General features: G+C 50.5%; 1 protein-coding gene across 1 annotated transcript; it reads right to left on the bottom strand.

Annotated features, from left to right (window-relative positions):
• Positions 1-662: 662 nt before the first annotated feature.
• Positions 663-13,289, bottom strand: C5H4orf54 (chromosome 5 C4orf54 homolog). Its single transcript, XM_074540426.1, has 2 exons — positions 8,632-13,289; positions 663-4,342 (listed from the first exon to the last, which is right to left on the bottom strand). Exon 1 carries the CDS (start codon positions 13,287-13,289, stop codon positions 8,640-8,642), a length of 4,650 nt encoding a protein of 1,549 aa, XP_074396527.1. The 3' UTR covers positions 663-4,342; positions 8,632-8,639.
• Positions 13,290-20,203: the final 6,914 nt, after the last annotated feature.

The raw sequence follows: 20,203 nt of genomic DNA, 5'->3' as shown, positions 1-20,203 counted from the left end.
GTTCTTTTAAACTGCAAAAGTAATAGTTCAGTTTTCAAGTCTATTCTGGGATTTTCTGGTGTTTGACTCATGCTTTTTTAAACACTTGGACTTAACAATAGAAACCTTTTCAGTCTCCATGAAGATAGAAGGAAAACACTAAAGCAGCAAAAGATTTTTCCTAGTTACAGTTCAAGCAATAATGCTATCCACTAATAAACTCATGTTTGCTTGTATGCAAATGTTAGGCAATGAAATAACATGGAGAGTGAGCAGAAAAAAGTTATTTACTCCACCAATTGCTCTCTCTGAACACGTTACAACATACAAAGATGCAGTTCTTTGGATACCCAAACCCATTCACCAGTCAAAGTTAGTTCACTGAAACTGGGGAGTTTTTTCTTAAATTATACTTGGGTAAAAAAATAAGCAATGCTAACTTCCCTTTGTTGTAAGATGAAAGAATAAAGAGAGATCAGGTCAGAAGGAGACTTTCAATACTGAGACAAACTCAGGGAGACTCTGAATGCAGGGTTTTTGATCAGCTCTCTGGTGTAATCCCTTCTTCTGTTGCTGTTTACATGTTGAACCAAGCAGTGCCTCTGTTTTCACTTGTTCTGCACAACCCCCAAGGTAACTTTGCAAATATACAACCAGGCAGGACTGCAGGCTTACTTGCAGTGTGTCTTTTACTGAAAAATACATTTTATTTATCATAACATTCAAGAGAAAAAACAAAAACAAAAACAACAAACCCCAACATAATACAAATGCCAACTCATTCAGGTACAAACTTTGGTACTTGGCAGATTCAGACACTCTGTTGTCCCGTGGCAGTGACGCTCCGAAGTTCCCGCCGTGCAATTCCCAGAGCGCTGACGCCGTCCTTCAATCCCAGGCCCACGGCACCCTGCAGTGGGATCACTTTGGGTTTCAGCTACACACTTGCCACAGTGTTGTCTCCATTGAGAGCAGCTCAAAGAGTCCATTTCTCTCCAGTTATACATCTTCTGTTTCTTAATTCTTCCTCCACAGGCAACAGTCATCAACAGTTCACGGCGTTTTCCCCTTTGCCTTACAGCCCACCTCTCTCTCATCAAACATACCACCCACATCCTCTTAACAGTCATTATGCTTACTTCACATTTGCACTTTGAAATATCTTTACACCAATAACTAACTCACCCCTTTAAAAATGAGAGGAAAAAGAAAGGGGCAGGGAGGAAAAAAAAGAAGAAATAAAAAAAAAAGAAATAGGTGAAAAAAAGCACAAGCATTTTTGAAGTATGTGTTCTCAGGTAGCCACAAGTTAATGGCAACATATAAGCATAAGGAATGACACTTTGGCCATCAACACTAAAGAATAAAGGTAGCACTGAATACAGACAAGAGGGAAAAACACCCCACACAACCCATAAATACATTTCAAATCATTCACCAGTTGATTCACCAAGGGTTAAATTTGATACTGAGTGAAACCAACCCTGTTGCAAAGGACCAGAACAACATTCTGGTGCATCACTCCAGTCCCGCTCAAACTTTTAATTGGATCCTGACCTAAAATGCATGGACAGTTGGCTGGTGCAGCCCTCAAAACCCCGACAGCAGGGCTGGGAGGGAACTTGAGTGGTGCACAGGATTTTGCCCTGCTTTGCACATGGGGTGAATTTCAGCTGTAACATACTATGACTGCACCGTGAAACATATAATACTAGCAGCTTGTGAGCCCTGACATGGAGGGCTTGACTCTAATCCAAGATATGTGGTTACACATCACCCCATCCACTGGAGAAATTCACCACTGGGCACACATGGAGGAGCACCATATTACCAGAGCTTTTTTCTGGTGACCTTTTGTGGCATTATCTGCTGGGTCCAGCTTGACTCAAGCCCAGAGATCGGTTCTGTAAAGGGAAGAACCTGGTGCTCAGGTCTGCAAGGCATTCAGCACTCTGGGATGAGTTCAGCAAAGCTTTGCATAGATGGGTGAAAGAAAAAAATCCTTCCACTGAAGTCCCCAGGAAACTGCTTAAGTATCTGAAGTTGGAGATGCATGTGAAGGCTTTGCTGGGTTATCGAAGCACCTTGCAAAACTGACCCCTTGATGCAAACAAGAAGTCTTTTTAGTAATAGACAAAATCAAGTAAACACTGTTTGACATTAGGATTGACACATTCCACTGAAGTAAACTCCCCTGAGAAAATAAATAGCTGTTGGCATTCCCTCATTTCATTGCTTTCATCTCCACAGACAGTAAAAAAAAAAAAAAACCCTGCAAAATTTACCTCCAACAAACACGTGTTGAAATCCTGGGCAGTTGTTTTCTGTGCTTTTTTCTTTTCCTTTCAAGTACACCGGGTGAAACTGTAAACCTGAGGTTGTGTGTGCAAACCTATATCTTGTAAACTGCAACAGGAAACTCCGCTCCGAGCACCGATACAGGAAAAGGTAGGACAGGACCATTGTGGAACAGGGATGCTAGTATTATACTGAACATTCTGCACATGTGTATGTCACAGGGAACCAGCCACTCTGGTACCTGCACTGTCCTGCAGTCCCAAGTACTGTTCTGTCTAACACTGACACTCGAATCACAACACCTACGGACCTAGCAGTCATGAGAGAGGGGGAGAAGCATTCATCTCCTTTAAGAGGCAGTCAGCCCCAATCCCAGAGGGCAGGTAAAGCTTGTCATGCAGACTGTACAGCTGAAGAGCACAGGGATAAGCCTTACAAAATCTGTGCTCTTTAAAAAGAGTCAGAGTATTCACTGGATTTGCACAATGATGAAAATTAGTGAGAAGGCACATGAGAAATCACTCGCTATCTGCACAGTTGTAGTGCATTTCATCCTGAGGGCAATTACAACTTGTTCCTGTAAACAAATAAATTGCATTGAAATACCATCTCCCACACATAGTTGAAGACACTTCTACCTGAGTTTTCTGTACGTCATGAGTTACTCGGGAAAATGAAAACCCAGGGCTTATTTTAAAAATGGGAAACACTGAAACTTTCCTAGCTGCAGAAAGCCTTGAGATCAGGGGGAGAAAAATCCCACCTGCTGGCAAATGCTTAAATAAAGACTTCTGGGATTTGCATTTAGACTTTAAAATTCTAATCTGTTACTTCAAGAAAGCTTTATGTTATATAATTTAGGTTTGGTCTTACATTTATTTGCTTCCCAAAGTGCTTCACTTAGCCAAAATTTTGGACAGGGAAGAGACTATTGAATTTTAGATTTGGTGTCATAATAACAATTCTCTTTTGCTGAGGCAAACTAGTTGCTGGTAACAAGAAACAATCAGTTTGAGCAGAGTTGGACATATAAATCACTGCACTGTCAGCAGTCTTATTGTATATTTTTTGTTCCAAAGGTAAATATTTTCTTAGCAAATCGTAATTGTAGCCCTCAGATAAACCTGTCAAACAGCTAAAGAAACAACTGCATAGTAATGAGGCTGTAACAGTTAAAAATTATTCTCACAGGGCAGTGACTAGGATTATGTTTTCAACAATGTTGCAATTGAGGGAGAATAGACTGCAGTCTTAAAGGAAAATAAATGCTGTTCTCTCCTTTAGAACCAGGATTTTAAAATATTACATTCAATTTCTGGTTTCCCAGTATTTAAACACTGTCCTAATTAAGGCAACTTGTGATATTCAACACAGTACAGAGGAGCAAACAAAAAATGAAAGCAATCAAATGTGTTTTCTGACATTTACACAGCTTGTTTTGAACCATGGCAAAAAATAAACACTAAGGATAAATTTAACACTACAGCTCTCTTCCTTTGCAATTCCAACACTACAGCTCTCTTTCTTTGCAATTCCAAGTGAGAAGTAGAGAATACAAAAAATCATCTGATTGCAAATTGTGACTAAAATCTATATGGAAGACCCTAATTTAATGCAATAGGAGAGAGCTGACAGCTTTATTTCCTTTTTGAAGAGCTGCAAGGCTGCACTGGATCATCACAACACATTCCAGGGACCTGAATGAAGCTGTGTGGTGATCCACACTGAAACACTGCTGCATTTACACCCTGCATTTTACAAACAGCTGCAGTGGCATCACTGTCATTAGCTACCAGCACAGAGCAATGCCTAAAGCCTGCAGATCGGCTTCAGCACAAAAAGAACTTTGCACAAACTAATGCAGCAATTTAGTGCTGCTCACATAATTAAAAGTAGGCATACTCCAAAGGAGGGGGCATTTAGGAGAAAACAAGAAACTTACATGCTTGTTTTGTATGATGAAGCAAAAAAATTGAGAAAACTGTAGAAGCAGTTTTTAGGATTAATGTTGAAGAGTTACCAAGTGTATTTCAAATTAAAGAAGCATAATTCTTCTTCCTTATCCCTGTGGAAAAACAAACAAACAAAACCAGAAAAGCATCATTAATATAGATTGTTAGAGAGCTGCCACAACAATCTGAACAATCTTTACTCCTCCAGGGAGGTGCATAAATGCCTCCTTTGTCCCCACACTACTCTTGCTCCTCATTTCCTGAGCCCCTGCCAAGGATCAGCCAAGGGCACCCAGGTTTTCAAACTGAGTCAGTTTTGGGCAGCCCTGGTGTTTTGAGCAGAGCCCATCCTTGCTGCTCAAGGTGTGGAACAGGCTGTGCCTTCCAACCCCACAGCTCCCAGCAGACAGGTCCTGGGGAGCCCCATGGACACAGGTGGAAAGAGGCCAATGTGACCTGTGTGGAATTTCAGTGATCCATGTGCTCAGTTAAAGACCTTCCCTTACCAGCACAGCATCCAGCATGGAACACATCAGGAAAGGGGAAACAACCCCCCCAGTGCTGTAAGAACACTTCAATACTGGCTCAGGAAATCATCCTGGGCAGGAGGAGTCATTAAGGCCACCAGGAACTTTTATTGGTACCAAGGCTCAGCACTATTGAAAAGTTTCCTAAATAGCCACACTTTTGAGCACAAAGTCACACTTATTTCCATTTGTAGACTGATTTACTAGGTCAAATGTTAGAGCCTGTTTGGTTCTTGGAATATTCCAATATTTCCCATGAAAACTGGATAAATTCTTTACTAAATTCTCAGCAAAGGCATCACTATAAGTAAGTCCTATGCATACTACACTGTAAGTTGACTTGGCTTAGTAATGTGGAGCATACATCCTGCTGAACAGGGAACAACTAAAACAAAGTTGGCAAAAATTCCAATTTATGAACCTTTAAAATAATTTTTACATACTATCCACACAAAATTAATTTTTAAAGGAAAGCATATATTATGTGATAGCATTTAGGAAGAAAACACAACTGATAAGTATATTTGCATATGCATTCCTGTACCTGTAAGGTGTTTATGCTCATGGTTTAAACAGAACAATAAAAAATACCCTTCTAATATTGGCAGTACAATTTACTAGTTACTTTCTACTTTGCTACCTGTTCTTTTCTCATTTATTTGCCTAACACGTGGCAGCAACTCCAGAGGGTAAAATATGGGAACAGATCAAAAGTTAAAACCACATTTTCATTCACTCATACTGGGAATGAGCTCCTGTCAGGCAGTTCACTCTCTTACAGGTCAGTTCTGTCGAGGTCTGGGTGCAGGTTTATTTGAACTGAAAACTAGCATCAAGGAAGAAGTGCAGCTGGAAAGGATGATGTTGTTAAAGCTCCCCATTTACTGTGAGTGAAGAAGAGGGGGAAGAGAAGCAACCACAAGATATCACTCAGAAATATGCTCATATTTTCCACTATTTCCTGCATATCAAAAACTTAAGAATAGCTCAGAAATGGCAGTTTGGATTTTGTCAGAACACAAACTGCTGGGATCCATTTTATCCCAGTGATTATGCAGGAAAGAGCGCCAGACACAAGGGGGAGTGCTGCAAGAGCAGCAGATGTGCAGGGGATTTGGTGTCAATCCACCACAGGCATCACACCTTCAGCAAAACTTCAGGTCCCACTGACCTCCCACAGGTGACAGAGACCAAGATGGAGCAGTCCTTAACACAGTGACACATTTGTGAATGAAGATGTGAAAGAAATAGAGCAAAGAAAAGAAGAGAGTATGTGCAGTGCAGAAAGGAATTCAGGAGTGGAGAGAAAAAACATTCACTCAGCTCATTTTGCCTAGTTAAAAAAAGGGACCTGAAAGGACAGGACTTTATACAATTCTTGCACTCAGAGGATGAAGTCTGGCTGGTTTCAAATCCATGTTAGCATCTGCACAGCATTGCTGCAATGAAAAAACCCTGGTCTGGTGTGAAAGCAACTAACTGGAATAAAAAAAAGTTAACAACAGTTCACCCTTAGATTCACATGAAATTATACTGATGTTCCTGGGGAAAAACACCACACTGAGCAAATAAAGGCTTTTCATTGGGAATGGAATGACAAAAGATAAAGGAAAATAATGGAAAACAAAAGTAGACATCAAAAGAGAGAAGAAGTTGAAAAATTATCCACAGGGACATGAAAGTTATGTAGGTGAATGAAAATAACAGGAAGAAGAAGGCTACAGATGTGATTCCTCAGTGGCATATACCTAATTTTCCACAGAGACATATGATGGTAAGAAATAACCAAAGTCTAATGACAAGTTAAACACATCCTGCAGCATGCAGGTAAAGTTATTTCTTTCAAGACTGTCAGAACAGGTCAAAGGTAAAAAGTGCATGCATTGTCCAGCAGCAGGACACCTCCCTCAGCAGGTCTGGGACAGCCCATGGGGGCACCCCTGTCTGTCTGTATTGGACAACAATGCCTTGGCATGATCAAAGATTGATCAGGATGGTGAAATGAAACTCAAGGCTGCACACTGGTGCATGACCTTCTGTACTGAGCATGCACCACCAGCGTTTTGGGGCAGTTTTCACACAGTTCTGCCGTGCAGAGCTCTGACACAGCACAACAAAGCAGGGCTGCTGTTTTAACTTCACCACGGAGAAAGAGCAATTTGGTGAGAGCATCACCTGCCTCACCAGGCACTGAAGGCAAGCTAAAAACATGATAACAGGATAACCCTTTGGGAACTGAGGGGCAGGGCACACCAGGAAATATGATGTTTTTCACTTTTAAAGAGTGAAAAAGACACAAGAAAAGCTGAAGGGTTTTGTTTAGTTACTGTTACAAATACATGTACTATGCACCCTATCTTTTCAAAAACATCACATCTCTAATCTGAAATCTAACAAATTCCTTCTGCTAGCCATCTCAATCCAGCCTCCAGACTAAAGGGAAAATAATGAACTACTTTTTGCCATTTCATCTAGGTTCTAGATTTTACTGGCAAGATGAACTCAAAGCACAGCAGAGCTCAAGTTAAACTGTCATGTTGCCTGTCCTGAGTGACCCATAAGGGCCAATGAAAACAACTTCATCCATAGCCAGGATAAAAGAATGGAACTTTCAACATAAAATAATTACAAGCAGAGAAGCAAGTGTATAAATCACATCAATAAGGTTTCATTCAACAAATAATCTACTATGTAGTAGATGATGCAAGCTAAAAAAAAAAAAATTAAAGCAAAATAAATAACCCTAGTGCTGGAAGACAAAATTTACCCTCAAGCATGCAACTGGGCAAAGCTCAGCCCAAACTGGTGACAAAACCAAATTTCTGGCTATTGCCAGTCTTCCACTCTTTCTCTTTGCCTTTTCATATACACCAAAAAACTAACTCTGTGAATTCTTGGTAAGCCGCTGAAGATTTGGCAGTTCTGCCTAATACTGCACGTGATAAAGATGAGCCATGCATTCTAATGCATGAGGCAGAAGGAGCAGTGACACCAGTCCTGAAGGCACTTCTGTAACACTTCAGGTCTTTTAAAATGAAATGCCATCATTCCTTGGTTGTTTTGCACAGGACATACTGCACTGCTGGTTTCAGTGTATGCTGTATGCACAGTCCTGTGCTCCAGGACAGGTACTCAGTGTCCCTGCAGGCACATCCCTGAATTTGTAGGCTGGCCCTGGGCTACAGCCCCAGGTAGCTGGGCACTGTCAGGACTCTGGCACCATAAGCTCAGAGCTGCTGTGTAAAACCGTGCTTTGCAGCTGCGGGCACCTCTGCCCCTGCCAGCAGCCCCATGGCTCCAGGAGAGCTCACTTGGGACTGCTCCATGCATCCTGCTCCCTCATCCCACTAACAAGAAGGACCCAAAATAAGGGTTTGCTTCCATTAGATCCCCCTTCCACTCTTCTTGAGGTTGGGGAGAAACAGGTACAGGGGAAAGAGAGAGGTGCCCACCTCCTCTTGGGAGGAAGAGGTGAGAGGTGAGATAAGAGGAGAACGTGATGCCAAGGTGAAGGGGCTCTTTCATGGCTTGCAAGGTGGGTCCAGATGATGGATCCAGAGATACCCAACCACACTGCCATCCCCGGGGGCAATGGGAGGTGCCCCGGCCATAGGGCTGCACAAATACAGGCTGTGTGATGAGTGGCTATGGTGTGCTTCTCTGAAACTGCCAAAAAAAGAAGCTCCAAGTTTTACCGAACTGCACCAAGGGGTGTGCCTGACCTTTCTATATTTTACACCCTAGTGAGGGCCCCCTCGGTGAACTCTCTTCCCTGAGCAGAAGCTGTGGCACTGCTGTCACTTGGCCATTAACCCGCTCTGCCCTGCCCACCCGCGGTGTCTCCGGTGCCCGGCAGGCAGCACCCACCCACTCACCGCGCTCTTCACCGGTGCTCCACCACGAAGCGCATGGTGGTGCCGTCGAAGGAGGGCGGCGCGACGATGCGCGGCCCGGTGGCCGGCGCTGTGATGCTGATGACGGGCTTCGCCTCGGCCGGCCCGTGCCGCGGCGGCGGCGGGCCCTTGCTGCTGGCCACGTAGTAGGGGCTGTCGGGGAACGCCGCCTCCGGCGCGGCGGGGCTGCCGGGCTCTGCGGGGGCGCTGCCGTCGCTGCCCGAGTGCGACAGCGGGCGCTGCAGGGCTCCGGCGGGCAGCACGGCGGCGGCGGGCAGCAGCCCGGGGTACAGCATGTACGTGGCGCCGTAGGCACCGGCATTGAGGGCGAGGGGCGAGAGAGGCAGCGGGACGGGAGCCACGGCCGGCTGCTGGGGCACCGGCACCTCCACGTACTGCCCGGTCTCGGGGTCGAAGAGGCGCCGCTTGAGGGGCTGCTGCACGGGCGTGTCCACCAGGTAGTACTGCCCGGTGCTCACGTCCAGCAGCACCTTGCGCTGCGTCTGCGGGAAGGGCTCGGCCGCGGTGGCGGCGGCGGGCACGGAGGGCGAGAAGCAGAGCAGCGGCGGCGGCGCGGCACCGGGCAGGGCGGCGAAGGGCAGCGGCGGGCGGTACAGGGCGGCGGGCGCACCCTCGGTAGGCGGCGGGGCGGCGGCGGGGGGCTCCTCGGCCGGCGGGGGTCCGGGCGGCGGTCTGGGGCTGCCGGGGGGCTTGGCGGCGCCGAAGGGCTGCAGGCCGCACAGCGCTGCCGCCGCCGCTGACGCCGACACCGGGCTGGGCCGGACGCCGCCGCCCTCCGTGGCCGCCGCGGCCGGGGGGGAGCCGGGCTCGGCGGCCTTCAGCGGCAGGGACAGATAGTTCCCGCAGTCGGGGCCGCGCTCCGCATCGCCGCCACCGCCCGCGGGCAGCCGAGGGGAGCGCGGCGGTGCCGGGGCCCGCGGGCCGCCGTCGGGGGGGAGCTTGGCGGGCGCGGGGGCCGCGGCTCCGCCCGCCCCGCGGAGCGTGAGGAGGGCGCGGGGGGCGGCCGGGGGCTCGGCGCGGGGCGGCGGCGGGCCGCGCTGCCGCTGCCGGGCCAGGCTCTCGAAGGCGGCCGCCTTGGCCGAGACCTTGTCGGCGGCGCTGTTGGAGGGGCGGCGGGGCAGCCGCTCGCTGCTCGGGCCCTTGCCCCCCGACGGCTCCTCCGCCTTGTCCGCCGGCGGCGGCGGGGGCGCAGCGGCGGCAGCGGCGGGTCGGGAGCCGGCACCCCGCTCTTGGCTGGCGATAAGGGAGAGGACGTGGCTGTCGGTGATGGGCAGAGGATCGCTCTTGCGCTTCCACTCGCGCTTGTTGAAGCTGTAGAGCTCCTCCATGCTCCGCACCGCCGCCGTCAGCTTCTCCAGCGCGTTCTGCACCGGCGCTGCCTTGCTCTCCTCCCGCGGGTCCTCCTCGGGTCCCCGGCTCCTCTCGGGGGGCGGCGGCGGCGGCGGCGGCTGGTGCCGCCAGGGCGCGGAGGATTTGGAAACTATCTTGAGCACAGCGGGCTGGCGAGCATCGCTCTTGTTGGGGGCGATGGTGGCCACTGGCAGCCTGCCCGAGGTGCGGTGCACCAGCACGGTGCCCTCCGGGGGGCAGGCGGGCGCCTTGCCCGCCGCCTTGGCCCCCGCCTCGGTGGGCTTGGTGCCGGTGTGGCCGACCGCCTGGCAGGTGATGACCACGGGGGAGAGCGACCGGGGCACACCAGCGATGACCAGCTGCTGCCGGGGCTTCTGCTCCGCACCGCCTTGCTCGGAGGCACCGCTGCCCTTGTCGCTGCTGTTATCTCCCGAGTCAGCGCTGTAGGAGCTTTTGATGAGCTTCCGCACGTCCCGCACCTGGTGGAGGATCCCCTGCGCTCTGTACTTGCTGTCCCTCACGTCGCGCACCAGGAACTGCGGCACTTTGTCGGTGCCGTCGACGGCCTTGAGAGGCTTGAGCGGCTGCCCCCTGCCCTCCTCGGGCGGCCGGCCTGCGATCTGCGGCGTCAGCAGCTGCGCGATGCTGAAAGCGGCGTCCCGGGGCTGCTGCACGCTGCCCAGGCTGATCTTGATCTCGGGCGCTTTGGGCTTGGCGGCGGGGGGCGAGGCGGCGGCCGAGGACACGGCGGCGGCGGCGGAGCACTTGGTCGCCCTCTTGCCGGGATCCTTCTCGCGAGGGGTGTGCTGAATGGCGGGCACGAACAGGCGGGACATCTTGGTGGACTTGCCGGCAGAGATCTCGCCCAGGTCGGCTCGCCAGTCGTTCTTAGGAGAAAGTTTCAGCTTGCCGATGGGCGCCCTCTCCTCCTTCCTTTCCGCCTCCCGCTCCTTCCAGGACCTGAAGGCGCTGTTCTGGCTGCGGAGGAAGGTGGCCTTGATGGCCTCCGAGGCGCTGCGCTTCACCTCGCACAGCTCCTCGGACAGCGCCCGGTCCAGGCCGCGGTTCCCCTCGCGGGCCGGCGACGCCTTGGAGGCCGGGGAGCGGCCCCCGCCGCCCTCGCCCGCATCCTCCGCCGGCGCCGCGGCGCCCTCCGAGCCGCCCTCCGAGTGCCGCGAGTTCTGCCGCTGCACGCCGCCGTCCCGGTGCCGCTCCCGGCCGGCGCCGCCGCCGGGGGGTTCGGGCTCCCGACCCGCGCTTGGCCCGGTGTAGGAGGTGTCGGTGATCTCCCCCCGCTCCATCTTGAACTCGTGCTCCAGCTGCATCTTCTTGGAGATTACGTTTTTGAGGAGGCTGGAGGCGAACCTGGACTTCTTGCTGGAGCCCTTCCCGCCGCCCTCCGCCGCCGGCGGCTCCCCGGCCTCGGCGGCATCGCCGAGGTCCAGCAGGGTCACCACCCGGGAGCCCGCCCGCAGCCGCCGCGGCGTTTCGACGTGGGCGATCTCCCCGTCGAGCTTGCTGACCACGAACTCGAGGGCTTTGGTCTGCGAGCGGCCGGAGCGCAGCAGGCTGGGCTCGGCTCTCGGCCCCAGAGAGCCGCACTTGAGGTCCAGGTAGGTGGACCAGCGGTTGATGCCCAGGGCATTGTCGGACAGGGAGGCGGAGGAGGCGCGGGAGCCGGGGCGCAGGGTGTCGAAATAGGGGTACGCCAGGCTGCGGAAAGCCCTGGCCGTAAGGTTTCGCACCTCTTTGTCGGCATCGTCCAGCTCGCTGACGGCGCTGGAGGCGCCGCTCGAGTGCTCCCCTGCCCTGGCGGCCCCGCAGCGCGTCTGCAGCCGCGCGGGCACCGCGATGAACTTTTTCGCGTGGTCGCGGAGCGCATCCTGTTTTAAACTCGCACTGCGGTCGGGAGCCGCGGCGACACGGAGACTCATGTCGCCTTCATGCTTGGCAGCGTAAACAGTGTTTTGCTTTCCGTGCACGTTGCTAGACTCATTTATAGCCCGGGAAGCGGCTTTGATTGATAGGAGAAGCTGGGCGCCCGGGCTCCCGCCGGCGCGGCCGGGCTGCTTGGACCGGCTTTCCCCCGAGCTGGCGCGCTTGTCCGCGCCGGGGGTGTCGTGTTCGGAGGTAAGGCTGACAATCTCGGTGCTGCTGGTGTTGTCGATGCTGTCCGTCTGGTTGTTGGGGTCGCTGGTGGTCGTGCTAAGGTAGCAGCTATTCTCCTCCTCCTCCGTCAGCGTGTCCCCCGGGGTCTCGTCGCTCCCGAAGGAGGCGTAGTCAACGAAGGAGTAGATCACGTTGTTATCCTCGAAGTCCCAGCGGGCGGCCAGCCCCGCGTCGAAGTCCATGTCGTGGTCCACCTCGCTGAGCTGGATCTCCTGCGTGCTGATATAGTGCGCCTCGTCGCGGCCGCCGCCGGGAGGGGAGCCCGGGGGGGCGCCGGGGGGAGTCGCCTTGCGCCCCGCGACCTCATCCTCCACTTCGCTTTCGTAGCCGAAGGACGACGAGGAGGTTTTGCCCTCCGTCGACACCGGGTCGCCCGTTGCGGGAGAGCCGTCCGCCTTGGTCACAGGCGAAGGGCAGGAGGAGGAGGAGGACTCGGGGCAGCCCCCCGCCTCCGGCGTCCCGCCGCTCCCCGCTGCTTCCACGGAGCCGGAGCCGGTGTCAGCGCCGCATTCCGCCGCCGCCGCCGGGGAAGGAGGGCGATCCCGCCCGCGGTCCGAGGATGCTGACCCCGCTTCCTCCGCCGGGGGTCCGCCGCTCTCCGAGTCGCCATCCCCGGTCCCACCGGCTCCGCTGTCCGGTGCGGGACCGGACGCTCCTTCCGCGCCGCCGGCCGGGGCCAGTTCGGGCTTCTGGCGGCTCTCCTCCGGCCCCTGCGGCGAGCCGCGGATCTCCACGTACGCCGCCTCCCACTCCTCCTGGACGGGCGCCTCCGGGCCGGGGTTCGGGCTCGGGTTTGGGGTCGGGTTCCGCTCCGCCGCTGCCGCGCCCTCCGGGCCGGCTCGGGGGCTGGCGGGCCGCTGGCCGGGCGCGTCCATGCCGGGGCCGTCGGGGCGCGGCAGTGGCCAGCGGGGGCGGGCAGGCACGTGCCGGCGGGACGGGGGGGCGGTGGCGCCCACGCCCTGCCCTCCCCTCCCTGCCCTCCCCTCCTTGCCCTGCCCTCCCTCCGCTCCTCTCCTTGCCCTCCCTCCGCTCCCCTCCCGTCCCCTCCTCTCCCGTGCCCTCCTCCGCCCGGCGCGCCGGCTCCCCGCCCGGGCGGGCATCGCCGCCGGGGGGCGGAGGGGTCGGGCCGGGCTCAGCTCCCCCCGCTGCACAGCGCAGCCGCTCCGGACACGGCGGGGAGCTGGCCCTGCACATCCCGGCACGGGCCCCGGTCCTGCGGGCTTTCCGAGACGCGGACTATACATAGAGCCGGCGTCACTTGGGCCGTCTGAAATCCTATTTTAAACATCTGTGTTTCCCCGGAATAAAGGCGCCCGGACACCGCTTGGAAGGGGAGAGCTGCCCATGCCTACAGAGATGCTGCCCAGCTCCCCGGGGAGCCGGCGACACCGGCTGCAGGAGACAACTCCCAGGGCTCTCACTGGCTGAGCACGCAGCGTGTCAGCGGCAAGCGCACCCTGCTCGTTCTACACGTAGCAGTGGCTAAACTGCTGTTTTCTTCCCTAAACTATCCCCCTGCACCCTGCGTCCCCAGTCGCAGGAGGCGTCGTTGCACAGGGACACCCTATGGATGGCAGTCTGGCCTTGCACCTTTACAGCAGTCCAGAGAGCCACTGGCCTCCAAGAAATATTTCTCTTTCCAAGAAATGCCAGTTTAGACACAACCAGCACCTAAGACCTATTAATAGGCATTTCTATGGCATGCCTGACCTTTGGCAGCTGAGAGCTTCACTGAGCGGTCCCCAAGATGACAAACCAAAAATCAGTCCGGCACCATGGGAGTTTTGAAAAGGCAAGCTGATAACACTGAGGAGGAGAAACAAAGGAAAGCCAGAAATGTTGAGGAGTGCCCCACGGGTATACAATGCAAATAATAACTCAAATTCACAGCTTAAAAAACAACATCCCAAATTTAAAGTACTTGAACACTAAGGTGAGCAAGCTGGCATTGGGCTGGTAACACTGAACTGAGGTGCAGAAGAGCTATGGAAATCCCTAAAGTGATTACCAGGATCCAGGACCTTCCAGCTGCATGGGGTGGCATGGTGTGCAGCTCTGCCAGGGATGCCACAGGAATAGAGGAGCCAAGATGCAAAGGTGACGCTATCCCAGAAGTATTCCCAGCACTGTCCATGTCAAAACAAGGGTTTCCCGGTGCTCCCAGCTCCTCATCCCACCTTGTAGCCAGGAGACCCTGCTGCCATCCTCCCACTCTTCCTGCTGCCACCAAGAAAAATGACCTGCCTTCTTTACTGAGCCCAAGTGGAGTCTTGCGAGGCTACCTGCAGCAAGGGCAGGTTCATAGCCTGTTCCAGATAAGGGTCTCCACTGCCTGGAGGAAAACAAGTGAGGTGGCTCCAGCTTTTAGTACTCTACATAGATACATGGTAGTTTCTTAGGCTGTAGATTGACAGGATGGAGAATATTACTGAAGCACCCCGTGATATTTTAACAGAAAGACACAGAGCAAGTCAGGTCACATGCAGTGAGGCTCTCCCAGGCAGCAGGGATAACTGCTTCCCATCCTTACTGAGTCTGTCCTGCCCCCAGTGTGCTGTTAGTGAGAAGCTAGGCAGCAGCTTTTATGGGCACTAGGCTTCCTCAGCCTCAATCTTAGCCCAGGCTTATGTAGCTTCAGTCCCCTGGTGCACACAGTGACTGCAGTTCTCCACAGAGCTGTGGTTAAGTGGCATCCTCATCCCCAAACAACTTCACTGGGTTTTGTGTCCCAGCCACATATATTACAGGCTTGCCCCTCAAGCAACACAATGAAATCTCAAGCAGCACAATAAAATCACAACATAACTAGAGAAAGACAATATTTTAGCACATTATTAAGAGACATCTTAGTTTTAATTGGTGATGGGTTAAGAGTAGATCCTCCAATACAGTCCTTTCCAAATGCCTGGGATGCCAAGGAATGCACTTTAAACCTTGATCATTCATTGTACTTGGGTGACTGCTGGCAGCTGTAGCAGCCTGGCCTTCTGCTCTGCCTTCTGCCAGATGCCTCCTCTCAAGCAAGGTCTCCACCCCAGGCTCTCAGTGTCCCACACTCCGATTTCCCTAACCAGGGTCTCAGGTGTCAGTCTCTCACACTTCACTCTCCCCTCTCATGTTTGGTTTTCCTGCATTAAGAGTACACAATGAATCAGATCTTTGCTCCCCAAACCTGCACATTTGAGAGTGGTGTTGGTTTTTTTGAGTAACAGTTGTTTGTTCATATATTCCTGACAAGATCCCCACCAAAATGAGCATCGAAACTTGACTATTTATCTATTTTCACAGTCCAGTTTCTAGCTATGGTCCTGAGATGTTTTTTTCTGCCCTTTTCCTTTGGTGGTATCTTGAACTAAATCTACTCAATCTTACAAACCCGGGCAATGACTCTCCCAACTGAGGCAGAAACCACAATGGAGCACTCATACATGTATGTTTGTAACATACTGATGTCTCCAGCACAGGGAATTTATGCCCCTGGTGACAAAAATACATACATAAAATCCACACCTGTTCCTCTCCACTTTCAGTCAGGGCTAGTCCTGGAGGCCTGCATGCCTTAGGCTGTCAGATCTGGGTATTTCCCATGGCACTAAGACACTGCTGCAGGGTACAGAGCCACAAAAATCCTAATGCCATTTGTAAAAAGTGAGTCTCTGACACATAGCTTAAGTGCTCTAATCACGGTATGGTGTTAGAAGAGTGGGGGAAAATGAGAAGGATTTCCTCCTCTCTTTTTTGTGTCACAGATTTCTGCTCTGATGCCGTGCCAGCTCCTCAGAGACACTTTGCTGCGAGTCTGGCCTCGAGCAAAACGTAAAATTCCATGGGGTTTAGGCTTAATGCCTTCTTCCCAGCCTTTCCTCTTAGCTACCACAGTGTCAGCTTTTGTAAAGCCTGCTTTGGAGGTGTCTAATAGCCTCCATGCATTGCATCCAAAGCTTGGGTGCACAGCTTGGACCCAGAGCTGGCTCCCCAGCACTGCTCTCCTGTGGCACTGCCTCACAAGGGATCAGCAGCTCTGCAAAGGGGTGGATGATTTTGGATTCATGGTTTTTCTGTATCTACTACAGTTGCCAGAAAAGCTCTACAGCAAGCAAAGTGTTGGACCTGTTTTGTCACAGTCAAAAGTACACAGGAAAAGTGCAGCTCCATCACATCTTCTTGCAAATAGCAATTTCTTGCTCTATGCTGGCATAACATCTCCACTGATTAATAATCAGATCAATGTGATTTGGTTAATAATGTGGGATATCAGTAAATAACATGTCATCCTGATGATTCTAGCAATACTCAGCTGAGGCATGCATCAGCATCAATTACTCTCTTGTGGTTTCCACCTTTAAATCTCTCTCACTCACTAAAGGTACCAAAGTCTAAGATTTCTGCATCCAAATCTGTCATGAAGTGAGTGAAACTGGACCTGTCCTCAGAATCACAGAGGACCTGTGTGTTTAATGCCTTTTGTAACACAGTAGGTACTCCACTTTTAAACTCTTTCTGCTAAAAATAACAACATACACTCTTTAACCACATTCTGTCCTTTGCTTCTAGAGGTTAGGTCAGACAGGTAAAGGTGGTGGGGAAAATGTAGAGAGGCTGAATTCACTCTGCGCCTTAAAATACATTACTCATGGAAGTAGCAGGGAAGTGGGATTTAAAAGGGATTTGAGAAGAGGTACTTAAAAGTGGAATCAAGAGAAGAAGAATGAGGAAGACTGTAACTATATAGTTACATGGGAGACCATACAGAGGAAGGCATAGGGTTTTTTCCCCTTTAAATGAGACAGACAAAGAAGTGAACAATTGGTGGGGGAGTAATTAGTTGAGATTTCTCTGACTAGGGAAAGGTAAAATATTAATCTGTTAATTTAACCTTAGGAAACATTAATACCACTTCAAATATTTTAGTTATTACAGTGTAAAGTCATCACAAAAGAGTTATAAAAATCAGACTCATACAGAAGAAAAATCTAAATATTATTTTCATGGAGAAGACAAACACTGTTCCAGTAACTAAGATGGCCTGCAGGAAAGGTTATGCTTCTTGCATGGAAAGTGATGTCTTTCACAAAAAAAATAAGGAAACTGCACAAGGATTCTGTTGAATTCTGTGCTCACAGCAAAAAACACTTACTATAGGTTCAGAAAAGTGAAGAATGATAGAGTCATAGGGAGAAGCTTTAATTTTTGGCTGATTATTTTCTTGAGTAGTATTTGAATACTGCTGGATTAAGTTTTTCTCTCAGTAGTTTTCTGATAATGTTGCACATTGTCAGGGTGAGCTCTGTGGTAATCTTTGAAATCAAAGCAAAAAAATACAATACTGGAATTTAGATATGTGTGTGTGTTAAGGAGAAGGGAAAACTGAAAGCAGCACCTTGATTTTCTCTGAGGACTAGTACCCAAGAAGGAGGAAGCAAACTCCACTTTGGAAAGGAAGAGGTGATTTGTGGCTTAGCAATAAACAGTGCAGCCCAGCACACATTATACATCTCCAAGTGCTACCAGATATACTGAGTGGAAATACAATAACCACCCATGTGCGTTGGTATGGAAGTTTTCTAGCAAAACCAAGTGGAAATAAAATGAGATTTTTGTAGCTTGCACTAAAATTGTGTTTCTTACAGCATTTAGCAAGGGTCTGACTGTAAAAGTACTAAGCAAAAACTAAGTGAAAACCAACACCTGGATGGCTCAATCCTTTCTCTCACAGAGACTATGCTAGTCAAGGGGATCTTTCTTTATTTCCTTTTCCATCCGAGCCTGTAGAAGAGATTGAGGGGCTCTTCTTAACACTCAACCTGCAAATGGAAACCAAATGTGCACTCCCTCCTGGCAGAGCTCTCTCTCTCAGTGAGTGTCAGCCCTTTCTAAAGAAACTCCAGAACTGGGTGGATTTCACAAGACCCTAACCCTGAGTGCTCGAGCTTGCATGATGCAAAGACCCTGGTGTGGCTCTCTGACTGGGAGGCCGCTTTTCCTCCTAGGATGGGACAGGACCAGGTTCTGGCCGCTGCCCTGTGCATTCCCGTGTCCCTGAGCCCCTGGAGTGGCAGCCCCCGCCCTGCCCGCAGCTCCCCCGGCCCTTGCTGTTCTCAGCTCCTGCCGGGTGCCTTACAAGGGCTGCAGAAGATAGAGATGTTTTTAAACCAGATCCTCCCCTTCGCTACCCATCCTTCCCTTCCAGACCCCAAAATTTCATGCCAAAACAAACAGGCAGGAACATAATCCCAGAAGGAGTTTAGATTTCAGCCCTACTTTTCAGTAGTGCTGCAGATAGAGTCTAAATATGTGTTCGTGTATTTATATGGGGTGTCTGCTCCTCAGACAAAATAAATCAAGTACTTGCTGAATTTTGTGCATGACAGATTAAACTGCGTCTACAATGTCAGTGACACAAGAGAATGTTCTGGTGGCTATTACATGTAGACAACAATAGCACATGCAAACTGTGGGAATCTGTTGAATAAGACTAATTATAAACACTTTATTGCTTTCACAAACATCCTGGCAGGTGCCTGCCCAGCCTGCACTGACAAACTTCTGCCTGCAGAGGCTTCATGGCTTCCCCAGGCCAATTCCCTGGTACCTGATTGTCCATACACCACCAGAAAGATGGTCCTCAGGTCTATCTGGCTTCTCCTTGCTGTCAATCCGTTATTTCTGCCACAGATGGAGGAAGAAGATGATTCCCGCTCTGTGCTACAGGGTTTTTCATAACTAAGGGTGAACAGTGTGCTTCCTTCAATCTCCAGCTTTCCCTAGGCCTAGGTATACGTTATCTTTACCCATGGGACACAGCAGCTGCATCTCCCATCTGCTCTTCAGATGTCCTTTAGCCCATCTGTAGGGCAGACAGAAGTGGTGCCTACAAGATACCGGGTGAAGCCTCTCCCACAGTGAGAAGAATAATTTTGTGTCCTGCTCATCCATCCCTGAGTAACAGCCATTGTTTTCATGTTGGCATGACTGTGTCCTTCAGCTTAGGCTCCATGCTTTCTATTCTTCTGCCACGTACCAATGAAAATACTGAACAAACACAATGGTGTTGACCCCCATAAGTTCACTACTAACATAAATGATGCAGTATTTGTAATTGACCTTCAAGCACAATCCAAACAGGCTTTTCTCACCTCATAATTTCACCATCAAAGTGCTTTCCTACCTGGCTAACAGAAGAGAATCACGCCCTGGGAAAGGCAAACACCATTTCTGCTCTCTCTGCAAAGCCCATTGACCCATCAAGAACAAATCCCATCAAATTCACATTATTTATCTGTTCTTTATGTTTCTCTCTCTTTGCCTACAGAGTGCAAGTTTAAGCCCACATTTCTCCAGGAACTGAATTAACATTGACTGATTTCAACTTTACTGCCCCTTCCCCCAGGTCCCTTAAATTCCCTTTCCACAGAAGCAACCCTCGCAGGTGGCTGGGTCTGCTCAAATCTCCAATCATGGACCTGCTTTGGAAATGAACTTTCCTCAGTGACCCTATTCTTTGTACAGTATTATTGGGTAACCCGAGAACCACAGATGTCTCTGATTATTGGAACTCTGGAGATGATTGCCAAAAAACCCGAAACCATGACCTTTCCTTGAGTTGTTATCAGCCAAGCTGGTGGGGGGAAAGAGACATGATTTATGACCATTCATTAAAACTACACAAAACTGATTATAGAGATAGATTTCAGCTAAGAAGTTCAGGCTAAAAACCTGCCTGCAAAGTTCAGGGTATTTGGACATGAAAAAACAAGGCATTATCTCTTGAAGCAATGTGGATTATATTTTTATGATGTTTTGTGTTGTATTTTAAAATACAACTTATTTGTACTCAAGGTATTTTTCTTAATTTTCTCATGGTTTGTTAATTTCTTATTTTTATCACTAGATTTTGTTAAATCTAGTTTTATTATTTTAATATTTTAAAAAGTCCATCTTTTAACTGGCCAGGGGCCATCACACAAAACCACAAAGCGTATCAGTTTTTTTTCCCCACTAACTTTAGATTTAA

This window comes from Zonotrichia albicollis, chromosome 5 (genome assembly GCF_047830755.1).
Source record: "Zonotrichia albicollis isolate bZonAlb1 chromosome 5, bZonAlb1.hap1, whole genome shotgun sequence".
In the NCBI taxonomy this organism is placed as follows: domain Eukaryota; kingdom Metazoa; phylum Chordata; class Aves; order Passeriformes; family Passerellidae; genus Zonotrichia; species Zonotrichia albicollis.
This window is presented reverse-complemented; position numbering and strand designations above follow the sequence as displayed.